This window comes from Polypterus senegalus, chromosome 14 (genome assembly GCF_016835505.1).
Source record: "Polypterus senegalus isolate Bchr_013 chromosome 14, ASM1683550v1, whole genome shotgun sequence".
Classification (NCBI taxonomy): domain Eukaryota; kingdom Metazoa; phylum Chordata; class Cladistia; order Polypteriformes; family Polypteridae; genus Polypterus; species Polypterus senegalus.
The window spans coordinates 138,428,401-138,449,373 of NC_053167.1; the positions used below are offsets into that span (position 1 = coordinate 138,428,401).

The 20,973-nt window shown below is 40.0% G+C and overlaps 1 protein-coding gene across 1 annotated transcript in view; it reads right to left on the reverse strand.

Moving 5' to 3' along the window:
- Positions 1–2,134: 2,134 nt before the first annotated feature.
- The window catches only part of LOC120514839 (intracisternal A particle-promoted polypeptide), a 58,310-nt gene continuing 39,471 nt past the window's right edge, over positions 2,135–20,973 (reverse strand). The window contains exons 6-10 of the mRNA XM_039735437.1: positions 19,667–19,834; positions 19,437–19,574; positions 6,118–6,240; positions 3,815–4,035; positions 2,135–3,676 (exon numbers count right to left, since the gene is read on the reverse strand). Of these exons, the coding sequence (XP_039591371.1) occupies positions 3,455–3,676; positions 3,815–4,035; positions 6,118–6,240; positions 19,437–19,574; positions 19,667–19,834 (872 nt within the window). The 3' untranslated portion in view covers positions 2,135–3,454. The remainder of the gene's footprint in view (positions 3,677–3,814; positions 4,036–6,117; positions 6,241–19,436; positions 19,575–19,666; positions 19,835–20,973) is intronic.

Here is a 20,973-nt window from a genome sequence, read left to right on the forward strand (position 1 = left end):
GCCTTGAAAACCGCAATTATTAGACCTCATTTAAAAGGATCCTGAAGTGTTAGCAAACTATCATCTGATCTCCAACCTTCCATTTTTGTCTAAGGTTGTTTTGGTCCAGCTTCAGTTTGAAAAATTTCAATCTGGTTTCCGAACATCTCACAGTACAGAGACAGCCCTGGTCAGAGTCACCAATGACCACCTGATGGCTGCTGACCAGGGCTCTCCATCACTGCTTATCCTCTTGGACCTCACAGCTGCATTTGATACGGTAGATCATAATATTCTCCTTCATCGTCTTCACTATATGATTGGACTTTCTGGCTTTGATTTGGAGTGGTTTGAGTCCTCTCTTACTGATAGGGCTGAGCATGTGGCCCCTGGGGGACGCTAAATCTCGTACCCACACTGTCACCTGTGGGGTTCCACAGGGATCAGTCCTTGGGCCGACCCTTTTTAATATCTATATGCTACCCCTGGGCCACATCATCCGCAAGCATGGAGTTTCATTCCACTGTTATGCCTATGATACGCAGCTCTATGTGAGACTGGATTCGACTTCTCTTACAACTTCATCAACTCTTTCCTCCTGCTTGGATGAGACTGAGAACTGGATGTCCAAGAACTTCCTCAAGATGAAAAGCACTAAAACTGAAGCTCTTTTAATTGGCAGCCCCCATCAACTTCGTTCCTCTGTAAATTGTATTTCCTTTTCTGACCATACCATTACCCTCTCTCCTTCTGTTACCCATCTGGGTGTCAAGTTAGACTCCCATCTGACATTTAAGGCACATGTCCATCACCTTTGTAAAATTGCATTCTTTCATGTCTGAAACATAGCCAAACTCCATCCCTACCTCTCCTTCTGTGATGCTGAAAAACTGGTTCATGCCTTTGTTTCATCCAGGCTGGATTTTTGTAATGCACTCCTCAGCGGGATCCCCAACAAAAGCCTTCAAAAGCTCCAACAAATTCAAAATAGTGCTGCAAGAATCCTGATGAGGGTGCGGAAATATGGACACATTTCACCAATCCTTCGGTCACTTCATTGGCTCCCTGTCCACCTCCATATCGAATACAAACTCTATCTGCTCACTCGCCAGTGTATCCATGGAAATGTTCCACAATATCTGAAAAAACTCCTAATACTACAATCCACTGCAAGAAACCTCCGTTTTACAAATACCCATCGCCTTCACCCCCCTGTGACCAAACTTCATACAATGGGTGGCCAAGCCTTTGCAGCCGCTGCTCCACGACACTGGAATGGCCTGCCAGAGAGCCTGAGAACACAGCAGACTGTGGGTTGTTTTAAAAAACAGCTAAAGATTTTTCTATTTAGAAAAGCTTATTAACATAAATGCTAAAATTATTGTTGTTTTATCTCTGTTTTTATCTTGCATTGTATTTGTTTAAACTTTTTATGTAGTACTTTGAGATTTACTGCTAATGTAAAGTGCCCTATAAATAAAAATTTTATCTATTGTATAGATATGTTTTCACTTCTGTTAATTTCATTTTCTTTTGATCAGTGTCAAAACATGCTAATTTATATCCACTGTGATTAAGTTTTTGTAAAAACGTTAAAACTTGAAGAGTCCAAGTGGAAATAAATGCTTTTTATAGATACTGTAATTAATAAGCAAGTATTGTGGAAAGCAGAGTGCATCCTCAGACAGGACACATCCACTAAATTCACAATTCCAGTTGTTGCTATTAGGCCACAGATTCAAGGTTTCAAGGATAAAAATTGGGAGTGGTCTCCCCTAGGCTTTTTCGTATACTCAGATATGGGGAAGGATATTTAAAGTGTAAACTGCAAGAAAATGATAACATTTTTATATTATGTACAGTAAAGAACAATCAACAACAAATCAAATCAAATTTGGCTGCATGAATAAAAGGTAAAGTACCTCTTCCAGGTAGTGGAAATAACTCAAATGTTGATAGAAATCTGCGCTTTGTACCCAATAGTTGTATGGAAAATTTGGTTGACCTAAGTGAAAGCGTACTCAAGTTATCAAGCTTACATACACACACACGGACAGACACATAGACATAATTCCAAAAACTGTATTTTCGGACTCGGGGAGGTCTAAAATGTTGGGATTCATCAAAATCTCGACATCGAATCTTTGGACGATTCCAATACTTTCCCTATTCTTCATATACGAGAAAGTCAGGGAGTTCTAAAATGTCGAGATTCATCTAAATCTCGACATTGAGTCTTTGGACGATCGCAATACTTTCCCTATTCTTCATACACGAGAAAGTCAAGGAGATCTAAAACGTTGAGATTCATCTAAATCTCAACATTGAATCTTTCAACGATTACACCACTTTCCCTATGCTTTGTATACGAGAAAGTAAAAAAGCAACAAGTTCAAATAATCCATCTCAAATGCTGTTTATCTCTGAAATGTTTTACTTTACTAAACCAAAAATTCTGCCTGTAACAATACAATTGAATTGAATTTACTCTTGCAAATCTGAAATAGTCAACCGACTCCTTTGAAGATAGGGATGCAACTCTTGGGAATCCCTGGCCCTACCATTGCCAATTGAGGTGTCACCATGTCGCTGTGTTCTTCTGACTTTAAACACTCCAAAACAGAACATTTCAATTAGCAAACAGTTAATTTTGTAAGCACGATAATACACGTCAAATTACAGATTTCTATCAGTTGGTCGCCAGCATTGATGTCAGATGCCTCAAAAACCTCTGAAATTCTCCTTCCTCTGCAGCCAAATCCAGGGTTAGATGGCTCTAGCCAAGCAGGCCAAAGACTACATGAATACTTTTTTCATCTATCCAAGAAAAAAACAAAGACAATAAGGGGGTTAGGACAGCAGCAGCCACTTTTAGGTTTCTGATTTTTAACCTTCTTGTTTGAGTTGGAATGGTCAGATTGTTGTCAAACTAAACCAGTTTGAATAAATGCTTCCAGTGAGCCCGTCCCTTCATTAAACTGAACTAAATATCTTTAATGTACTCAGAACCAACACAATGAAGTATTACACTGCACTGCATTAAACAAAGACCTCGTAACAAAACCTCATCCGATTTGGGGATGTGGGGACAAAGCAGAAACAGAACCTGACTAGCTAGACATAAGCAGCCCAAGCACATCTCATTTCTGTAGTTCAGTCTTTTCTTTGTCTAGTAAAACCCAAGAGCATTGAATGTGATGTCACTCTTGAGAAGCTAGAATAATCCTCAGTTTGGAAAGCAATACCTGAAAAGCTTTAGCAAGGTTCTAGCACTCCACCTGTATGCAGTTAAACACTACCTCCTGGCTACAGCCCAGCAGCCATCCTGACAAGTCCAGCAGTCTAACGAGGAGATCACATCAGGGCCAAACTGACCCACAATAATCCTTGCCAGTGGGTAATGGACTACAGCGAAGACTTTATTAAGCTTTCCACTTGTGTCTTTGGAGGGAAGCAGGTGGCAGACGGAAAAAATTCACAGCACAGCAACACCTCCATCACAGCGGCTGGTTATCATGTTCCCGATTTCTGTCCAGGTATCCAGATGGGGATCGTATATCTCCACCGAATCCATGGTGACTGGAGCAGAAAAATCAGTAGATGCTCGGCCACCAACAGCATAAAGGAGCCCATTGACAGCAGTTACTGAAACTCCTGCTCGAGGCACTGCCATTGGGGAAACCTCTGTCCATTTCTCCTAAACAAGTATTTTATATATAAAAAAAAAAAAGGAAAAACAGGAATACATTAATTCTGAACAATTTGATGCTGCTTCTAATTATTTTACTTAGAAACATATCTGTAAAAGAACCAAGACATTTCCAAACTCCAGTACCTCCTCCGGTGAATATTTTTCCACGGTTTCAAGGGAGCCCAAAGCCTCATTCCAGCCCCCTACAGCATAAATGCAGTTATTGAGGCTGGCGACACCCACATATGCTCTCCTTGTGGACATAACGGGCAAGGACCGCCACCGTTTACAGATGGGATCGTACACCTCTGCGGAGCGCAACTCAATCCCTTCGTCACTAATCCCTCCTACTACATAAATGAAACCTAGAAAGACAAAAATCAAGAATGAAGGGTAATTCTACTAAATCATACAGCTTGAAAGTTTGTGAACCCTTTAGAATTTTCTAGATTTCTGCATACAGTAAATACGACCTAAAACATCATCAGATTTTCACTCAAGTCCTAAAAGTAGATAAAGAGAAACCAGTTAAACAAATGAGACAAAAATATTATACTTGGTCATTTATTTATTGAGGAAAATTATTGAATATTACATATTTGTGAGTGGCAAAAGTATGTGAACCTCACAGATGATCAGTTAGTTTGAAGTCTGGTGTTTTCAATCAGTGGGATGCCAATCAGGTGTGAGTGGGCACCCTGTGTTATTTCAAGAACAGGATCTATCAAAGTCTGCTCTTCACAACACACGTTTGTGGAAGTGTATAATGGCACGAACAAAGGAGATTTCTGAGGACCTCACAAAAAGAGTTGCTGATGCTCATCAGGCTGGAAAAGGTTACAAAGCCATCTCTAAAGAGTTTGGACTCCACCAATCCACAGTCAGACAGATTGTGTACAAATGGAGGAAATTCAAGACCACTGTTACCCTCCCCAGGAGTGGTCGACCAACAAAGATCACTCCAAGAGCAAGGCACACGTGTAATAGTCGGCGAGGTCACAAAGGACCCCAACTGAAGGCCTCTCTCACATTGGCTAATGTTCATGTTCATGAGTCCACCATCAGGAGAACACTGAACAACAATGGTGTGCATGGCAGGGTTGCAAGGAGAAAGCCACTGCTCTCCAAAAAAACATTGCTGCTCGTCTGCAGTTTGCTAAAGATCACGTGGACAAACCAGAAGGCAATTGGAAGAATGTTTTGTGGAAGGATGAGACCAAAATAGAACTTTTTGGTTTAAATGAAAAGCGTTACAGTATGTTTGGAGAAAGGAAAACACTGCATTCCAGCTTAAGAACCTTATCCCATCTGTGAAACATGGTGGTGGTAGTATCAGGGTTTGGGCCTGTTGTGCTGCATCTGGGCCAGGATGGCTTGCCTTCATTGATGGAACAATGAATTCTGCATTATATCAGAGAATTCTAAAGGAAAATGTCAGGACATCTGTCCATGAACTGAATCTCAAGAGAAGGTGGGTCATGCAGCAAGACAACGACCCTAAGCACACAAGTCGTTCTACCGAAGAATGGTTAAAGAAGAATAAAGTGAATGTTCTGGAATGGCCAAGTCAAAGTCCTGACCTTAATCCAATCGAAATGTTGTGGAAGGACCTGAAGTGAGCAGTTCATGTGAGGAAACCCACCAACATCCCAGAGTTGAAGCTGTTCTGTACGGAGGAATGGGCGAAAATTCCTCCAAGCCGGTGTGCAGGAATGAACAGAAGTTACCGGAAACGTTTAGTAAGGGGGGTCACAGCAGATACTGAAAGCAAAGGGTCACATACTTTTGCCACTCACAAATATCTAATATTCGATCATCTTCCTCAATAAATAAATGACCAAGTATAATATTTTTGTCTCATTTGTTTAACTGGTTTCTCTTTATCTACTTTTAGGACTTCTGATGATGTTTTAGGTCATATTTATGCAGAAACATAGAAAAATCTAACGGGTTCACAAACTTTCAAGCACAACTGTATATTGCACTGGGAAATTTCAGAAGAAAGTGGGATGGGTGGGCAAACAGTACAGCTACAGGAGAGTCTGAAGATAGCTTGCTTCTCCACCTGTCATTACAGTGTAACATGCACTGAGCCAAATATGCAAAAGAGCTGTCAGTGAGGTGTACAATGACAACAAACCTTTCATTACAAGATATGTCAGATCTACATGCACTGGGTCAGCAGGGGGGCACATACAGTCAAATGAAAGCCAAGAGTTGCATTCTTCAAGCATAGGAGGGCAAGGAGGACAGCACTGCTGGATCTCACCTAATCAACTGGTGCATATCAGGAGAGCAGGGTGAACAGAAAATCCATGATGTTAGTCTTCGTTAGTTTGAAGGCCTGAATCATCCTAAAGCCTTGGAGAAGCACTCAAAAGACATGTACAGGCCAGCGGACAAAGGAATCAAACAGTAACAGCGACACTTAAGATATATCATCTTACCTTGTAACTCGCAACAGCCAAAATAGTAGCGGGGAACTGCCATGCTGCCAACAATTTCCCACTTATTCTCACCAGGATCGTACCTCTCCATAGACTTTCCAATCTCTGATCCAATCCAGCCCCCTGCATGACATCACAGGTAAGTAAACACTATCTTTAGCATCAAACTCGGATCACTGTACCAGTTATAAAATATAATCCAAACATTCCAATTTTATGATCTAAACGTTCTAGATGTACTACTAAAATGATAAAATGAGCAATACTGGACTGAAATTCAAAATTAAAGTACCATATATACTCACGTATAAGTCGGGTCTTGAAACCCAAAAAAATCAATCATAAAATGAGACCCCGAAGTATATGCCCGTTCAAAAATGTGACTTAATTTTTTTTTTTTTGTACATCATCTTGCCTCCTCTAATCTCACATCAGTTTCTCAGACACATCGAGTTTTGTCGCAGCAGCACAGTTACCAATTTCTTTCACCACTTCAACAACTTTTCATTTAAAACCAGCTTCATATTTTCTTCTGATCGAACGCTCCATCGTAGATAAGGGATGCTCTTACGATAAAGGTGTATGAGAGTGTGAGATACAAAAAACACAAATCAGTGCAAATGTTGCTTTGGAATAGTTCGGGTATAACCGTGTGGTCATGTAGGCAAAACAGAGAGAAAGAGAGAGAGGTTAGGAACACGCGCGGGATACAGCACATTGCTGCACCCACATAGAAAAGAAAGACTGTGTGCTCCATGATTACTCTCTCAGGTGGGCATTAGCATATTGTAATCTCTTGTACCAATAGCGTGAGTTTTCTGCATTCAACTTATAATATCGACATTATAAAATACCAGAAATTATACTGTAAAATCAAGTCCTGACTTATCCACGGGAGAACTTATCTGCGAGTATATACGGTAGGCTTAATTCAACCCCCTCATAAAAAACCCTTCTAAACAAAAAAAGTCACTTAAAAATGTGTTGTTAATTAAATGTAATAGTCAACAACCATTACACAATAACTAAACACCACAGAAATGCTGCTCTGTTACAAGAATCACTATTTCCAGATGGCATAATATCTATATGAAGAAGAATAAAAAAGACAACATAACATTTATAACCGTGCATCTCACTACTCAAAGCTCGTTATTTAGAGAGTGGCAAGCCACTTACTGTATACCACCACCATCGTTCGGCATCTACCTGGACAATGCTATGACAGCCATTCTTGCGCTAGTTGGGTCACAACATATTAGCTATTAGGTAATAAAGTAGTGAGACAGGCAGTGCACCAATTAAGGACAGGGGATGATTAGAGGGCCAGGATGACCAGGCTGTGGTGAGTAATTTAGCCACAATATCAGGAAACACCCTACTCTTTTCGAAAGATGCCAAAGGACCTTTTATGACCACAGAGCATCAGAAGCTGGGTTTTTACATCTCATCCCAAGGACAGCACAAAATTTTTACAGCACAGCATCCCCGTTACTGCACTCGGGCATTTGGATCCACACTCCACACGTACCACAGGGTAAGCGCCCTCTACTGGTCAAAATAATGCCTCTTCCAGCAGCAACCAAAGATTTTTCCTAGATAGTCTCCTATCCAAATGATGGCCAGGCCAAAACATGCTTAGCTTCAGATGGATTACCCGTTCTGAGGTTCAGGTGATATGGCTACTGGCTAAACTCTATAATCTATATTATATCAACCAATTTTGGTCCATCTGGTAATTACACTCTAGTGGGTTTATTCAGTATTAACATTTGTGATGTGACAACTGTTGCAATACATTTTGCAATGCATATAGTAATGAAATGCATTGCATTTTTCGTTCCAACAGATGGAACATTGTAAACATTACCCCTGCTTTTGAGATTTGTATACCCAATGCAGTATAACTATGGTAACAGATTAACTAACACTACAACTTTAATAAAATCAAATTAAAATAGAAAGAAAACAGGGAAAAAGAATGACAGAGGAAGTCCACTAAGCATTCTCTTGAACTGCCCTCATTAATGTAGCAAAATGAGAGCAGACATAAATTGTGGAAACAAATAACAAATTCCACCAGTAGTGTAGCAAAAGGTAATCGCCCACCCAATCAATTTTCAATTTGTCCTTATTTGGCCACTGATAGTCAAAGCTCTACAAACCATCTTATCTGGGTGAAATTTTATTCACCCACCTAGTTTCATATATGCCCACCTACTAAAAAAATTTCTGGCTACGCCACTGAATTCCACTAAAGCAATACTCCACCCAAAAATAATATTTTTTTGTTACTTTCCCAATGTAGTTTGTAATAGTGGCTGAAAAAACTTTTTAATTTCATCATTTCAAAAAATGCAGATAAAAAAGTTGGAAAATGGAAATAAAGTTTATGATACACGAGGGAGGGTCTTTGAAAAAGTTTTCACACTTTTATATTTTCCGTTGTTGATTGGGCGTGTCTGAGAGGTTCATGTGACTAGTTCTGTTTGGCAAGCCAGCTGCCCTTGAAGTTTACTATAAGATGGTGAAGATGGCTCAGAAACTAAGAAACTGCACTAAAGAGAACCACTTTTTGTGGGCAGAAGGTGCGCTGGGAGCACAAATTCATCTGCGCATGTGTGCTCAGTATGGGGATAAAGTTCTCTCTCGTAAACACATTTATGAGTGGATTGAAATGTTCGAAAATGGCCTTACTGGTGTGTCCAGCTACAGCCATGAGGAATGAAGAAAGAACCCTGGAACCGACTCATGAAAACAGAAGAATAACAATTGAAGAGGTTGCAGGAGAGCTGAATTTGAGTGTTGGATCTGCCTATGCACTTTGCATTGCAAAGGAAGGTGGCTATTTAGAAAAGTGATGTAATTTGTTTTGGAAATTCTTAATAAATAGTTAAAAAAGTGCGGAAACCTTTTGAACATCCCTCATAATACAACTAATTCTGTACAACAGTAAACAATCTGAAAAACATCCATGGAAAAAGGAATGTTACTCGTGTCACATAATCCACATGTCGTTTATCTAGTCTTTTTGTATTAAAGATCCGCATCTCCCCTTCTTTGTTTGGTCTTCACTTCAAAAACTCATTCCAATGGGGTCTTGAATTTCCTGGTTATAATGCAGATTTTCACGACAATATCTCTTTAACAATACTTTAGCAAAAAATGCATCCGCTTTGCATGTTTTGTCAACAACCACTACACATGAGCATTTTGAGCATTTGACTGGATGATTGACATGTGGATTAACCACTAGACAGCACTGGTGACCACTGGTTTGTATTCTATCAAAAACTTAATCTCTATTCTGCATGAAAACACGAGATTACGTTTTTTTGTTAGCTATTGCTTCAAACTACACAGGGTACATGAGATATAAAAAATAATTTTTAGGTATACAGTGATCCCTCGCTATATCGCACTTCGACTTTCGCGGCTTCACTCTATCGCGGATTTTAAATGTAAGCTTATCTAAATATATATCACGGACTTTTCCCTGGTTCACGGATTTCTGCCGACAATGGGTCTTTTCATTTATGGTACATGCTTCCTCAGTTTGTTTGCCCAGTTGATTTCATACAAGGGACGCTATTGGCAGATGGCTTAGAAGCTACCCAATCACAGCATGTATTACGTATTAAATAAAACTCCTCAATGATATGCGATGTGCTTCCCGAGCGGTGCTTGATTGTTTGCTTTCCTCGGTCTCTCTCACTCTCTCTGACGTTCTCTGCTCCTGACGGAGGGGCTGTGAGCAGAGGGGCTGTTTGCCTAGAAATACGGATGCTACTCTAAAAATGCTGAAAGACTACTTTCACAGTGTTCCCTTCTGTTGCGGCTGCTTTATCGTGGTGCACATACTTAAAAGCCCAACAGCACGTATTGAATTGATTGTTTGCTTTTCTGTTGCGCACTCTCTCTCTGACATTCTCTGCCCCTTACGTTTACTTCTTTGAAGAGGAAGATATGTTTGCATTCTTTTAATTGTGAGAAAGAACTTCAATCTCTGTCTTGTCATGGAGCACAGTTTAAACTTTTGACTAAAGGGTGTTATTTCATGTCTAGAGGGCTCTAATAATGTTAACAGTGTGGGAGAGCTTCTAAGGGCTTAAAATATATACTGCTCAAAAGAATTAAAGGAACACTTTTTATTCAGAATATAGCATAAAGTCAATGAAACTTCTGGGATATTAATCTGGTCAGTTAAGTAGCAGAGCGGGTTGTCAATCAGTTTCAGCTGCTGTGGTGTTAATGAAATTAACAACAGATGCACTAGAGGGGCAACAATGAGATGACCCCCAAAACAGGAATGGTTTAACAGGTGGAGGCCACTGACATTTTTCCCTCCTCATCTTTTCTGACTGTTTCTTCACTAGTTTTGCATTTGGCTACAGTCAGTGTCACTACTGGTAGCATGAGGCGATACCTGGACCCTACAGAGGTTGCACAGGTAGTCCAACTTCTCCAGGATGGCACATCAATGTGTGTCATTGCCAGAAGGTTTGCCGTGTCTCCCTGCACAGTCTCAAGGGCATGAAGGAGATTCTAGGAGACAAGCAGTTACTCTAGGAGAGCTGGAGAGGGCCATAGAAGGTCCATAACCCATCAGCAGGACCAGTATCTGCTCCTTTGGGCAAGGAGGAACAGGATGAGCACTGCCAGAGCCCTACAAAATGACCTCCAGCAGGCCACTGGTGTGAATGTCTCTGACCAAACAACCAGAAAGACTTCATGAGGGTGACCCAAGGGCCCCATGTCCTCTAATGGGCCCTGAGCTCACTGCCCAGCAGCATGCAGCTCGATTGGCATTCGCCATAGAATACCAGAATTGGCAGATGCACCACTGGTGCCCTGTGCTTTTTACAGATGAGAGCAGGTTCATCCTGAGCATGTGACAGAAGTGAAAGGGTCTGGAGAAGCCATGGAGAACATTATGCTGCCTCTAACATCATTCAGCATGAGCAGTTTGGTGGTGGGTTAATGATTGTCTGGGGAGGCATATCCATGGAGGGTCACACAGACCGCTACAGGCTTGACAAAGGCACCTTGGCTGCCATTAGGTATCAGGATGAAATCCTTGGACCCATTGTCAGACCCTATGCTGGTACAGTGGCTTCTGGTGCACGACAATTCCTGGCCTCATGTGGTGAGAGTATGCAGGCAGTTCCTGGAGGATGAAGGAATTGATACCATTGACTGGCCACCACACTTTCCTGACCTAAATCCAATAGAACACCTCTGGGACATTATGTTTTGGTCCATCCAATGCCACCAGGTTGCACCTCAGACTGTCCAGGAGCTCAGTGATGCCCTGGTCCAGATCTGGGAGGAGATCCCCCACAACACCATCTGTCATCTCATTAGATGCATGCACCGATGTTGTCAGGCATGTATACAAGAACACAGGGGCCATACAAAGTGCTGCGTGCAATTTGGAGTTGCTGCAATTCAATTTGGGCAAAATGGACGAGCCTGCCACATCATTTTTTCACTCTGATTTTTGGGGCGTCTTTGAATTCAGGGCTCTGTAGGTTGATCATTTTCATGTCCATCAAACGATGTGGCATCCTTTCGTTCCTAACACATTACCCAGTCTATATCAGTATAGATATCCAGGAGCATTTCTTTTTACCATTGAGATCTGATGTGTTTTCAAAGTGTTCCTTTAATTTTATTGAGCAGTTTATAAAAATAACCATACAAACATATGGTTTCTACTTCTGGAACGCAACCCCCGCGATCGAGGAGGGATTACTGTAATATTCCTTTAACAGGTATCAAGAAGGCAAGCAAGCTTCCAAGAACTTGCACTTGAAACCACCGCAGTCACATGATCAGAAACCTACCTCTTTGTTGACAGTCAATGAGCTCCAGTGGAATTTGACTTCAACTTTTGTAATTCTCTACCATTTTTTCTACTTTAATTTTTTTTATTACATTACTATGGGGCTTCGCTCGCCAACCCCCATGTTTGGTTTTCTGGACACTCTTTAAAGATTTTTTTTCTTTGAATTGTTGCTATTTCATTAGTTTCACTTTTATTTCAGAACTTCTGTCAAAACAATATTTGGAATCTTTCGAGTCCAAATATGCTGAATCTTTTAAATGAGATGAGACATGTGTTTAATGACTTTGTCAGGTTAGAGATAATGAAAACTGGAATTCAAAAGACCCCAAAAAACATAGGCGCGAAACACATGCAGAGCAAGATACAGAATATGAAAGCAGCAAAAAAACAAAAGTGTCCAAAAAAAACTGAACTTCACATTAGCACAAAAAAACAGAAATTATTATTTAGAGAAATAACGAAAAGGCGAACAGAGATCGAATATATGGGCATAGGTGATATGTCAGAAGTATGTAGATATTGTAAGGCTTTAAAGTTTAAGTCAGAGAATTTCAAAAATGTGGTTTACGTCACATGCATTTATTAGTTACTTTGCAAAAAAAATGATTAACTGCTGATGATGCCGATCGTTTTGTCTGTGCTCAAATTCCAAACAGAGAAACCTATCCTGAATTATCTCTAACCTGCTCTGCATGTGTTTGGCCCACTTGTCTTTTAACCTCTTTATGACGTTTTACTTTGTTTTCTACTCTTTGTCTTTTATTTCTGACCTCACTTTGTCCTGCTTTTTTTTTCAGCGACGCCTGGTCCCTGGTGATTATCTTCCCTTTTTCGAGTATTAATTTCCATTTGTTTGTGCTACTGCGATCTTTACTTTCTTTTTTTATACTTTATAATTTTCCTACTTTCACATTCTTTAACTTTCTCCACATTTGAATCTTGCATACTTTTTTTTTTGAGCCTTTCAAATGCTCTGCTTTTATAATCTGCTCTGCATGTGTATAGCGCCAACGTTTGTGAATGTCTTTATGAAGTTCTACTTTGTCTTTTACTCTGTCTTTTAATTCTGAGCCCGATTGGACGTGCTTTGTTTAATTTCCATTTGTTACAGGCTGATAATTACTTGCCTTATTTTATGAATTTGCACCTAGATTATTTTTTCTTTTTCCTTTCCAACGCTTTTGAGTCTCTTTTCTTAATGCTGATTTCTTCTTCGCTTATTTGTCGATGTTTCATTTATAACGTATGCCCTTATACGCTTTATATGCGCTGAGACCCTGGATCTGTATGTGCTCAAATCCTTCACAAGACTGAATGTTTTGCTGTCCTGTTGTCCTATTTGACAGACTGTAAGTAGGGCGTGTCTTACAAGAATCTCATGTTCTACCTCATCGCGAGACGGTCCTGGGTCAATCTCTTGGCACAATGTCTCATGTTTACGGTCCCCGTGAGACACACCGTGGCAAGTCTCTTTGGTCTCGAGGGTCTTTTAAATGTCTTCCGAGAAGATCACGTATCATAGCTTTGCTTTTGCTTTCCAGGACAGGATTTCTTTTTATAACAGAGAGATATTGTTGGTTGGATATGCCATCTGTTGGTATGAGAAATGCAATGTATTTACATGCAACCAATAACCTGAAATAGTTGTGTCAAGAATGACACCCTTTAGTGAGTGTGCCATGAGTAACAAGGCTTGTAGGTATTGCAGACTGCAGTTACGCTCTTTTGAATTAATACATGACAATCATGTACTTAGATTATGCGCTACTAGTCCACAAGTTATCGTGAACTATAACCAGATAGTATAAGATAGTCCACATGCAGTAAGTAATTGTATTGGAAAAAGTAGGCCTTGTCTTAGTTTGCTAGACTTCTAGTGGCAGACAAAGTATTGTTTATTAAAAGAACAGACTTGACAAAGCTGTAACTGCCCTCTCCTCCATCATCTGCATTCCAGAAGGACACTAAATTATGTGGTTGAATTATTCTACAGCTCCACTGTTAATCAGCATTTAGCATACTTGTTTTTATTAATTTCACCTAATTACTAGAGGTGGTAATTAACTATGACCTGACATGCCTCTATGTAGAAAAGGACCTGCACCTGGTAATGTTGCAATCAGCAGAGGCTACATCCTCTCCACTAACTGGGTGTAGACATTTCTTCGTTCTCTTTGTTCAGGCATTGACAACACGATTTTAGGCCAGGAAACACTCTGAACATTTTTTTCACCCCAGACCTCTTGAAGCTGGAAACTCTAAAAATCCCAGTGAATACCCTCAATGAATTACTAGCTCTAAGACGCAGACTTCTAAGTCAAGCATTCTGTCAGCGACTAAGCCCAGCCTGGGAGAAGAAGCCTTATTTTAACTCTTTGAGGGCTGAATATTTTTTCCAAAAAACTCTGAAAAGCACACAAAGCAATGGTTTCACACATAAATCAACCTAAAATGTCTGCTCTTACATGCTGTGGCTGCTGTTGGTGCATGTTTAGCATCTCTGTGGCTGCGCAGGCGGTTTTCTCCCACAGTCCAAAGACATGCAGGTTAGGTGCATTGGCGATCCTAAATTGTCCCTAGTGTGTGGTTGGTGTGTGGGTGTGTGTGTGTGTGCCCTGTGGTGGGCTGGTGCCCTGCCCAGGGTTTGTTTCCTGCCTTGTGCCCTGTGTTCACTGGGATTGGCTCCAGCACACCCCCGTGACCCTGTAGTTAGGATATAGCGGGTTGGATAATGGATGGATGGATGGATGGTTTCTGTATTGTAACACAAGTATAAGGAAAATAAAGTGAGCACCTCACCAAAATGTCTCATTAATTACTATCATCACCATAAACGATTATAATTAATGAATTGATTCATATTTAAGGTCATAGTTCAATCATAACAGACGCAAAGCCAATTTAATGTCTCAGGCAGGCAAGCAGTCTCAAAAAATGACTTACCTGACCCCAAAACACAAAACCGGTTTTCCCTACTAAGACATAACAGTCTGGTGAGTCCACAGTATATTCATAGTGTGTAAGGATCTTTGGAAGTGCTTCTTTTATATCTTGCGTGTTCTTTAAACAGGTGTTTGTTGTGCTGGAAGCGCGATACCCTTACCGTTCTTGTTTATGTTGAATAATCACTAGGGCTGTGTATTGGCAAGAATTTTAAGATACGATACATATCATAATACAGGGGTTATGACTCAATATATTGCAATATAGTGATCCCTCCTCAATCGCAGGGGTTGCATTCCAGAACCCCCCGTGAAAGGCGAAAATCCGCAAAGTAAAAACCATATGATCAAATGGTTATTTTTATATATTTTAAGCCCTTATAAACTCTCCCACACTATTATAAACATTTCCCACACAGTTATACAGCATAAACCCTTTGTATTCTCTTAGATATTAGGTAAGATTCGTTGAAACTATGTATGTAAACACACTGTTTATATACAGTAAAACCTAAATATTATTTTAAAGATATTGAGTGTCTCCAATATCACATATGTTACAGCCATTACAACACACAGGCCACCAGCAATAAATACATACAATGCAAGAAAAATTTAATACAGTAAATGTATGTACAGTGACACTAAACGTACGTACATGTACTAAGTACTGTACGTAGAAAATGAATTATGGTTACTCACCAACAATGACACGACGACTTGTCCGATAACGATGAGTTTAATTTTACTGCACAACAAAGGAGAATGTTACAATTTTTCTAAAGGAGCCTCTTCAGGCGACTGTGTAGCACCGCCGTTGTTCTTCTTCCGGCAGTCTTCAATCCAAATCCCTAAAGCAGATTCCATCCGGACTACTACCTTATTACATCCACTTACAACTCGTTTTGCACCCTGGTTAAAGGACACTGTGGCCGTAGATCTTATATTCTTTTTCTCCTTTTTAAATAAAAAGAATCGTGGACTCATGGTGTCCTACAGTGGTGTAGCTGTTCCCTTCCTTTAACATATCCAAAACTTTTACCTTTTCGGCAATCATTAGCATCTTCCATTGGCACTTGGGCATGGCCCCTGAAGCAGTAGCAGGAGCAGATCGTTTTGGAGCCATAACGAAGGGCTTGACTAAGCATAAAGATAAACACAAAAGAGCCCAAAAGTTACCTCTTTACACTGTGAAACACGTTGATGCTGAATGAGTGAGACGAGACTTCCTGGTTAACGCAGCGGAATTGAATTTGGCGCTCCGTCACTGAGCCAATCAGCACAAAGGAACTTAACTGTGTGCTCTCATTGGTTAGCTTCTCAGCCATCCGCCAATACCGTCCCTTGTATGAAATCAACTGGGCAAAGCAGCTGAGGAAGCATGTACCAGAAGTAAAAAGACCCATTGTCCGCAGAAATCCGCGAAGCTGTGAAAAATCTGCGTTATATACCTAGATATGCTTACATATAAAATCCGCAATAGAGTGAAGCCGCAAAAGTCGAAGCACGATATAGCGAGGGATTACTGTACTGTAAGTAAGGGGATATATTGCAATTTTTTTAATCTAATTTTAGGAAAGCTATCATAGTATAAAGAACACACCATTATGTACATAAAATCTGAGTTAAAAAAAGTTTACTTTTTTATGCAATCAGAACAGTGAGATCTGCAATTGCATTTATCACAGTCTCTATAACCTCAGACATCATAGTAATACCTTTTGTGCAGTCTGAGGAAAGGAATTAACATGTTCTTATATCAATAAAATAAGTTACTGTACTTTTTGGTCCTGCTTTAAAGGTTCACTGTATGCCACACTATGTTTCAAGTAGTTCATATGAAAATGCATAACATCATAGTCCTGTAATCTGAACAAAGGAATCAACATTTGTTTACATTATATCAGTAAAAAATAAAAGTGCTTGCAGGATTCTTTAGGTAAACAAATTGAGAAAATTAAAAAAATCAAACAGTGTAAAATATAAATTCAGACAGTATATATATTAAAATTTTCTTTAAAGGTTCACATTCTATTGTAATATGTAGGCCATTTTTTAATTTTTCAATCTCAAGTAGTTAATAAAAGAAAATGTATCGTCCCTGTAAAATCCAACATCGTAACACTATATTTTCTGAAAAAAGAAACTATATCTGCCTATATCAGTAAATATTAAAAGTACCTGCAGGACTCCTAAAGAAAATATTAAACAGACGTAAGAAAATACATATATATCGATAGTGAACATTTTCAGAACTTGGATTGTATATGTTAGTACAGTTTGTATGTACTGTATGTCAGTGCTTATTTTTTAATGTCAAGGCTTTTGTGGAGGAACACGAGCTGCTCAACATGCCCAGCTTTCAGAACACTTCTCTGTGGTAACAATGTCTCCTGAGGTGGAGCTGAGAGATTTCAGTACCTTCATTTTTACCTCCTCGTACAACTTGGGCACAGTGATGTCAGTGATGTGTTGTAGGGAGGGTATGGTGTAACGAGGCTCCATTGTATCCACCATATTTCGGAAGCCTTCATTCTGTATAACACTCAAGAGGGCACATATCTTTGCAAATGAAATAAGAGTATTGAGCGAGCTATTTTGTTTGCACGAGTTGAGGTCTGTGCTATCTTCGGTGTATGAAGTTTTTAATGCTTGCCGTTTGCTGCTCATTTATCTGTACATCAGAATGGTGTCTTGCTAAGTGTGCTCGCAGATTAGTTGTGTTCCCCAAATATTTGATTTTGGCATGGCACATTTGCAGACAGCATGACTCTTATCAATTTCCTTAGTGCCTTCTTTATTGTGAAAGCCAAAATGACTCACACTTCCGCTCTGTACGCATGGGAGCTGGTCTAGCTCCTCTGGATTTAGATATCAGTTGTCGTGTTACTAGTCGGCTTATTTTGTCACTGCACAGTCAGTATTGAAAGCATACTGTACATATGTCAACCCTTACGCTACTTCCTGTCTCAATTTATATTGTTACGTTAGCTGCGATCTTGCGATCGGGGGTTTAAATACAATGCAAAATTTAACTGTGTGCCTTGAATCTTTGAATGTAAATTAGTAATTAAAAATCAATACTATGTTTTTGAGAATCGATGCACTATCAAAAAAACATAATATTGCGATATTCAAGTGTATCGATATTTTTTTACACTGATAATAATCATCACTGTTGGATGGCCAAGGTAATTATTAATGAAAGGACTGCAGCTGGTAGGGGCAGCAAGGTTGGAAACGCAGTGGCAGATGCACAGAGGAGCTAGATGGTTAGGAGTCGAGATGATCACAGAGTAAAGAAGCAAGATGGGTTTGATCGAGGTGAGGGTGAAGGAGAAGGAAAGAGAGGGCAGATTTCTTTAAAATTTTCCCAGAAGTTTTAAATGGATTGCAGGGGATTACAAGTACAGGATAGCGATTGGGGGCAAGGCAAAAAATTCCCACTGGGAATAAATACATCAGAAAGGATGTGAGGTGGAAGGGAAAAAGCCCTACTGAGAGGATGTGAAGTGGGTCAGGCCACCGAGACCCAGAGTTGGTGGCTGACAGCTCCTTGGAATACCTCCTGACGGGATGGTGTGGAGAAATGAGACAGAGAGGAACTCTGCTGCCACAGAGCAGAGATGAAGATGGGATATGCCGGAGTGTATGGCTAGGCAGAGCTGGTTACAGCAGAGAAAGTCTGCTAACAGGTACGGACAGATGGACCGTTTCTTAGAAATGTTCATTATGGGTTGCTTCTGCAGGTGTCAGAAAAACTGCAATAGCATGGTGGGATTTTGTTTTCTCTGGGTTTGTTAGTTTGTTTTAAAAAGACTCATTTTAAAGTAGACCTTAAACTTTTTAATTATCTTTCCTGGATTTTACCAGTTTTGATTCTGTGAATTTCTTTGAATATTCTGAGTATTTATTTATTAGTGAAAATGTTTACTTGCACAATAAACTTTATATCTTTTTGGCACATTTTTTTGTCTGTCACTTGCCGCTGGTCCATCTTGGTTCTACAAATTCCACTTAAAATCTGAGTGTTGGTCACACCCTGGCACTCTGACCTCTCGATTGGTGATAGTCTCTAAAACATTAACTGTACTCCATTGGTCACAGGAGTTCCCTCACAAAAGTCCCTAAGCTTTTTTTTTCCTTTTCTAAGATGAAGAGAAACAAAAAACTTCCAGGCTAAATAATCAAGGTGATATTGTGTCTGCATTAATATGAACTCTTAATAGTCCTCACTGCTCCAATTGGGGTATTCCCAATAAATTGCACAGAGACTGGCCTGTTGAGTATTACATAACAGGACAGACAATCACATCTTTGAGGCACTGCTACAACTTTAATCGGGTCTTTTAAACACACACACACGCGCACAAACACACACACAGAAAGAATAACAGGTTTTACAAGCGAGCCAGGACATGTGATCAGAAAGTGTTAGCGCACTGAAATATCAGTTTTCTGACCTTGTAAATGACTAAATATACCTGCCAAATGAAAAAAATCAATAAATAATTAGCTTAGAATTCTACCTAAGGCATAAATGGCTCCATGGCAAGAACAGACACCAACACCACATCTTGGATAGTTGAGGGAAGCCACAGCTGCCCACTGTTTAGTGACTGGATCATATCGTTCAGCACAGTCAAATATCATTGAATCTTTTTCACCTGTGAATTACAGACAAAGAAAAGGATTTTTATGTGAAAAACTCTGCTTGCTGGACCCCATCACAAAGTTATTTACTTTAGTAACCACTTACCTCCAATGACATATATCATGCCCTCTAAAACAGTCACTCCCAGCCCACTGCGTGCCTGATGCAGAGAAGACACTGTTGTCCAGTACTGACTGAATGAATCAAAGCGCTCCACGCAGCTCAGAGCTCGGCTGTCACTCCAGCGTCCTCCTTGCAAGCGAGTGTATCCTCCTGCAGCAAGTAAGAAAGACCAACCCCAGTCAGACACCAGCGGCTTTCTCAGTTTCAAATAATACAGTTAGGACTTCTTTGCTTAAGCATTTTAATAGGCAAAATAAGTTTTACAAGAGAAGTGGACTGCGTACATGAAGTGCTTTATTGTGACTAAATCTGCCATAAATATAACATGCTTGCTGCACACAACACATTTGGTAGTTGGTGGCTGACCACAAAGTGCCATCCTGACAAGTCTGATGCCTTGCGATAAAGAAACGCCTTTGCAGCAATTACGGTACCTGTATCAGTACCAGAGCCCACTGGTTCCACATCATTCAACTGATTGTTAACTATCTTGATTACTGTCATTAACTCCAAAATATTCACCTTGCAACAAATCTTATAGTTAAAGCTGATAATCAATCAATCTTAAAAGTGTCAGTAAATAAGGTGCATCAGACTCCATTGTCCAGGGGATACTCATGTGGTCTGCTTAAGCCAAAGCTAATGAGTCTTTATCTGGAGTACTGAAAAGTGATGGGCTGTGCACACATCACTCAGTGCTTAGATATGTGTATGCATGTTTGTTAAGCTTAGGCTACGTCCACACTACCACGTTTTCATTTAAACACTGGGTTTTTAAATGAAAACAATCTCCGTTCACGCTGGAATTTTCATTCACAAAAGGATCCCTGTCCAGAGGGAAATGCCTGAAAACGCGTATGACATAGACCTTTAACCTACGTCAGGCATATGTGCATCGATGGCAAACACTGTGAAGGGCCTGAAATGAAAAATTCAGAGCCATGTGAAGATTCCCTTTCATAACTATTAGCACATGCAAGACTCTGATAGCACGTTCAGAGCATTAAAAAAAACATTCTTTAAGGAGGCACAGCGAACTGACCCCATATCACGTCAATGCACTGATTGCAGTTGAAAGTAACAGTCTTCAGAATTGGCCGCAGTTGCCTTGTCAATAAATGAGAACACTGCAAATGTTAAAGCGACACTAAAAAAAGTGCTTGGCTCAAACTTCATGTTCATTCACAGGAGGACTGATTATAAGCAGTGTAGAGCAACCAGTGCGCATCTTGAACCAAACAACATTTGTAAAACTAACTCAATGATAAAAATAAAAAAGTAAATAAACA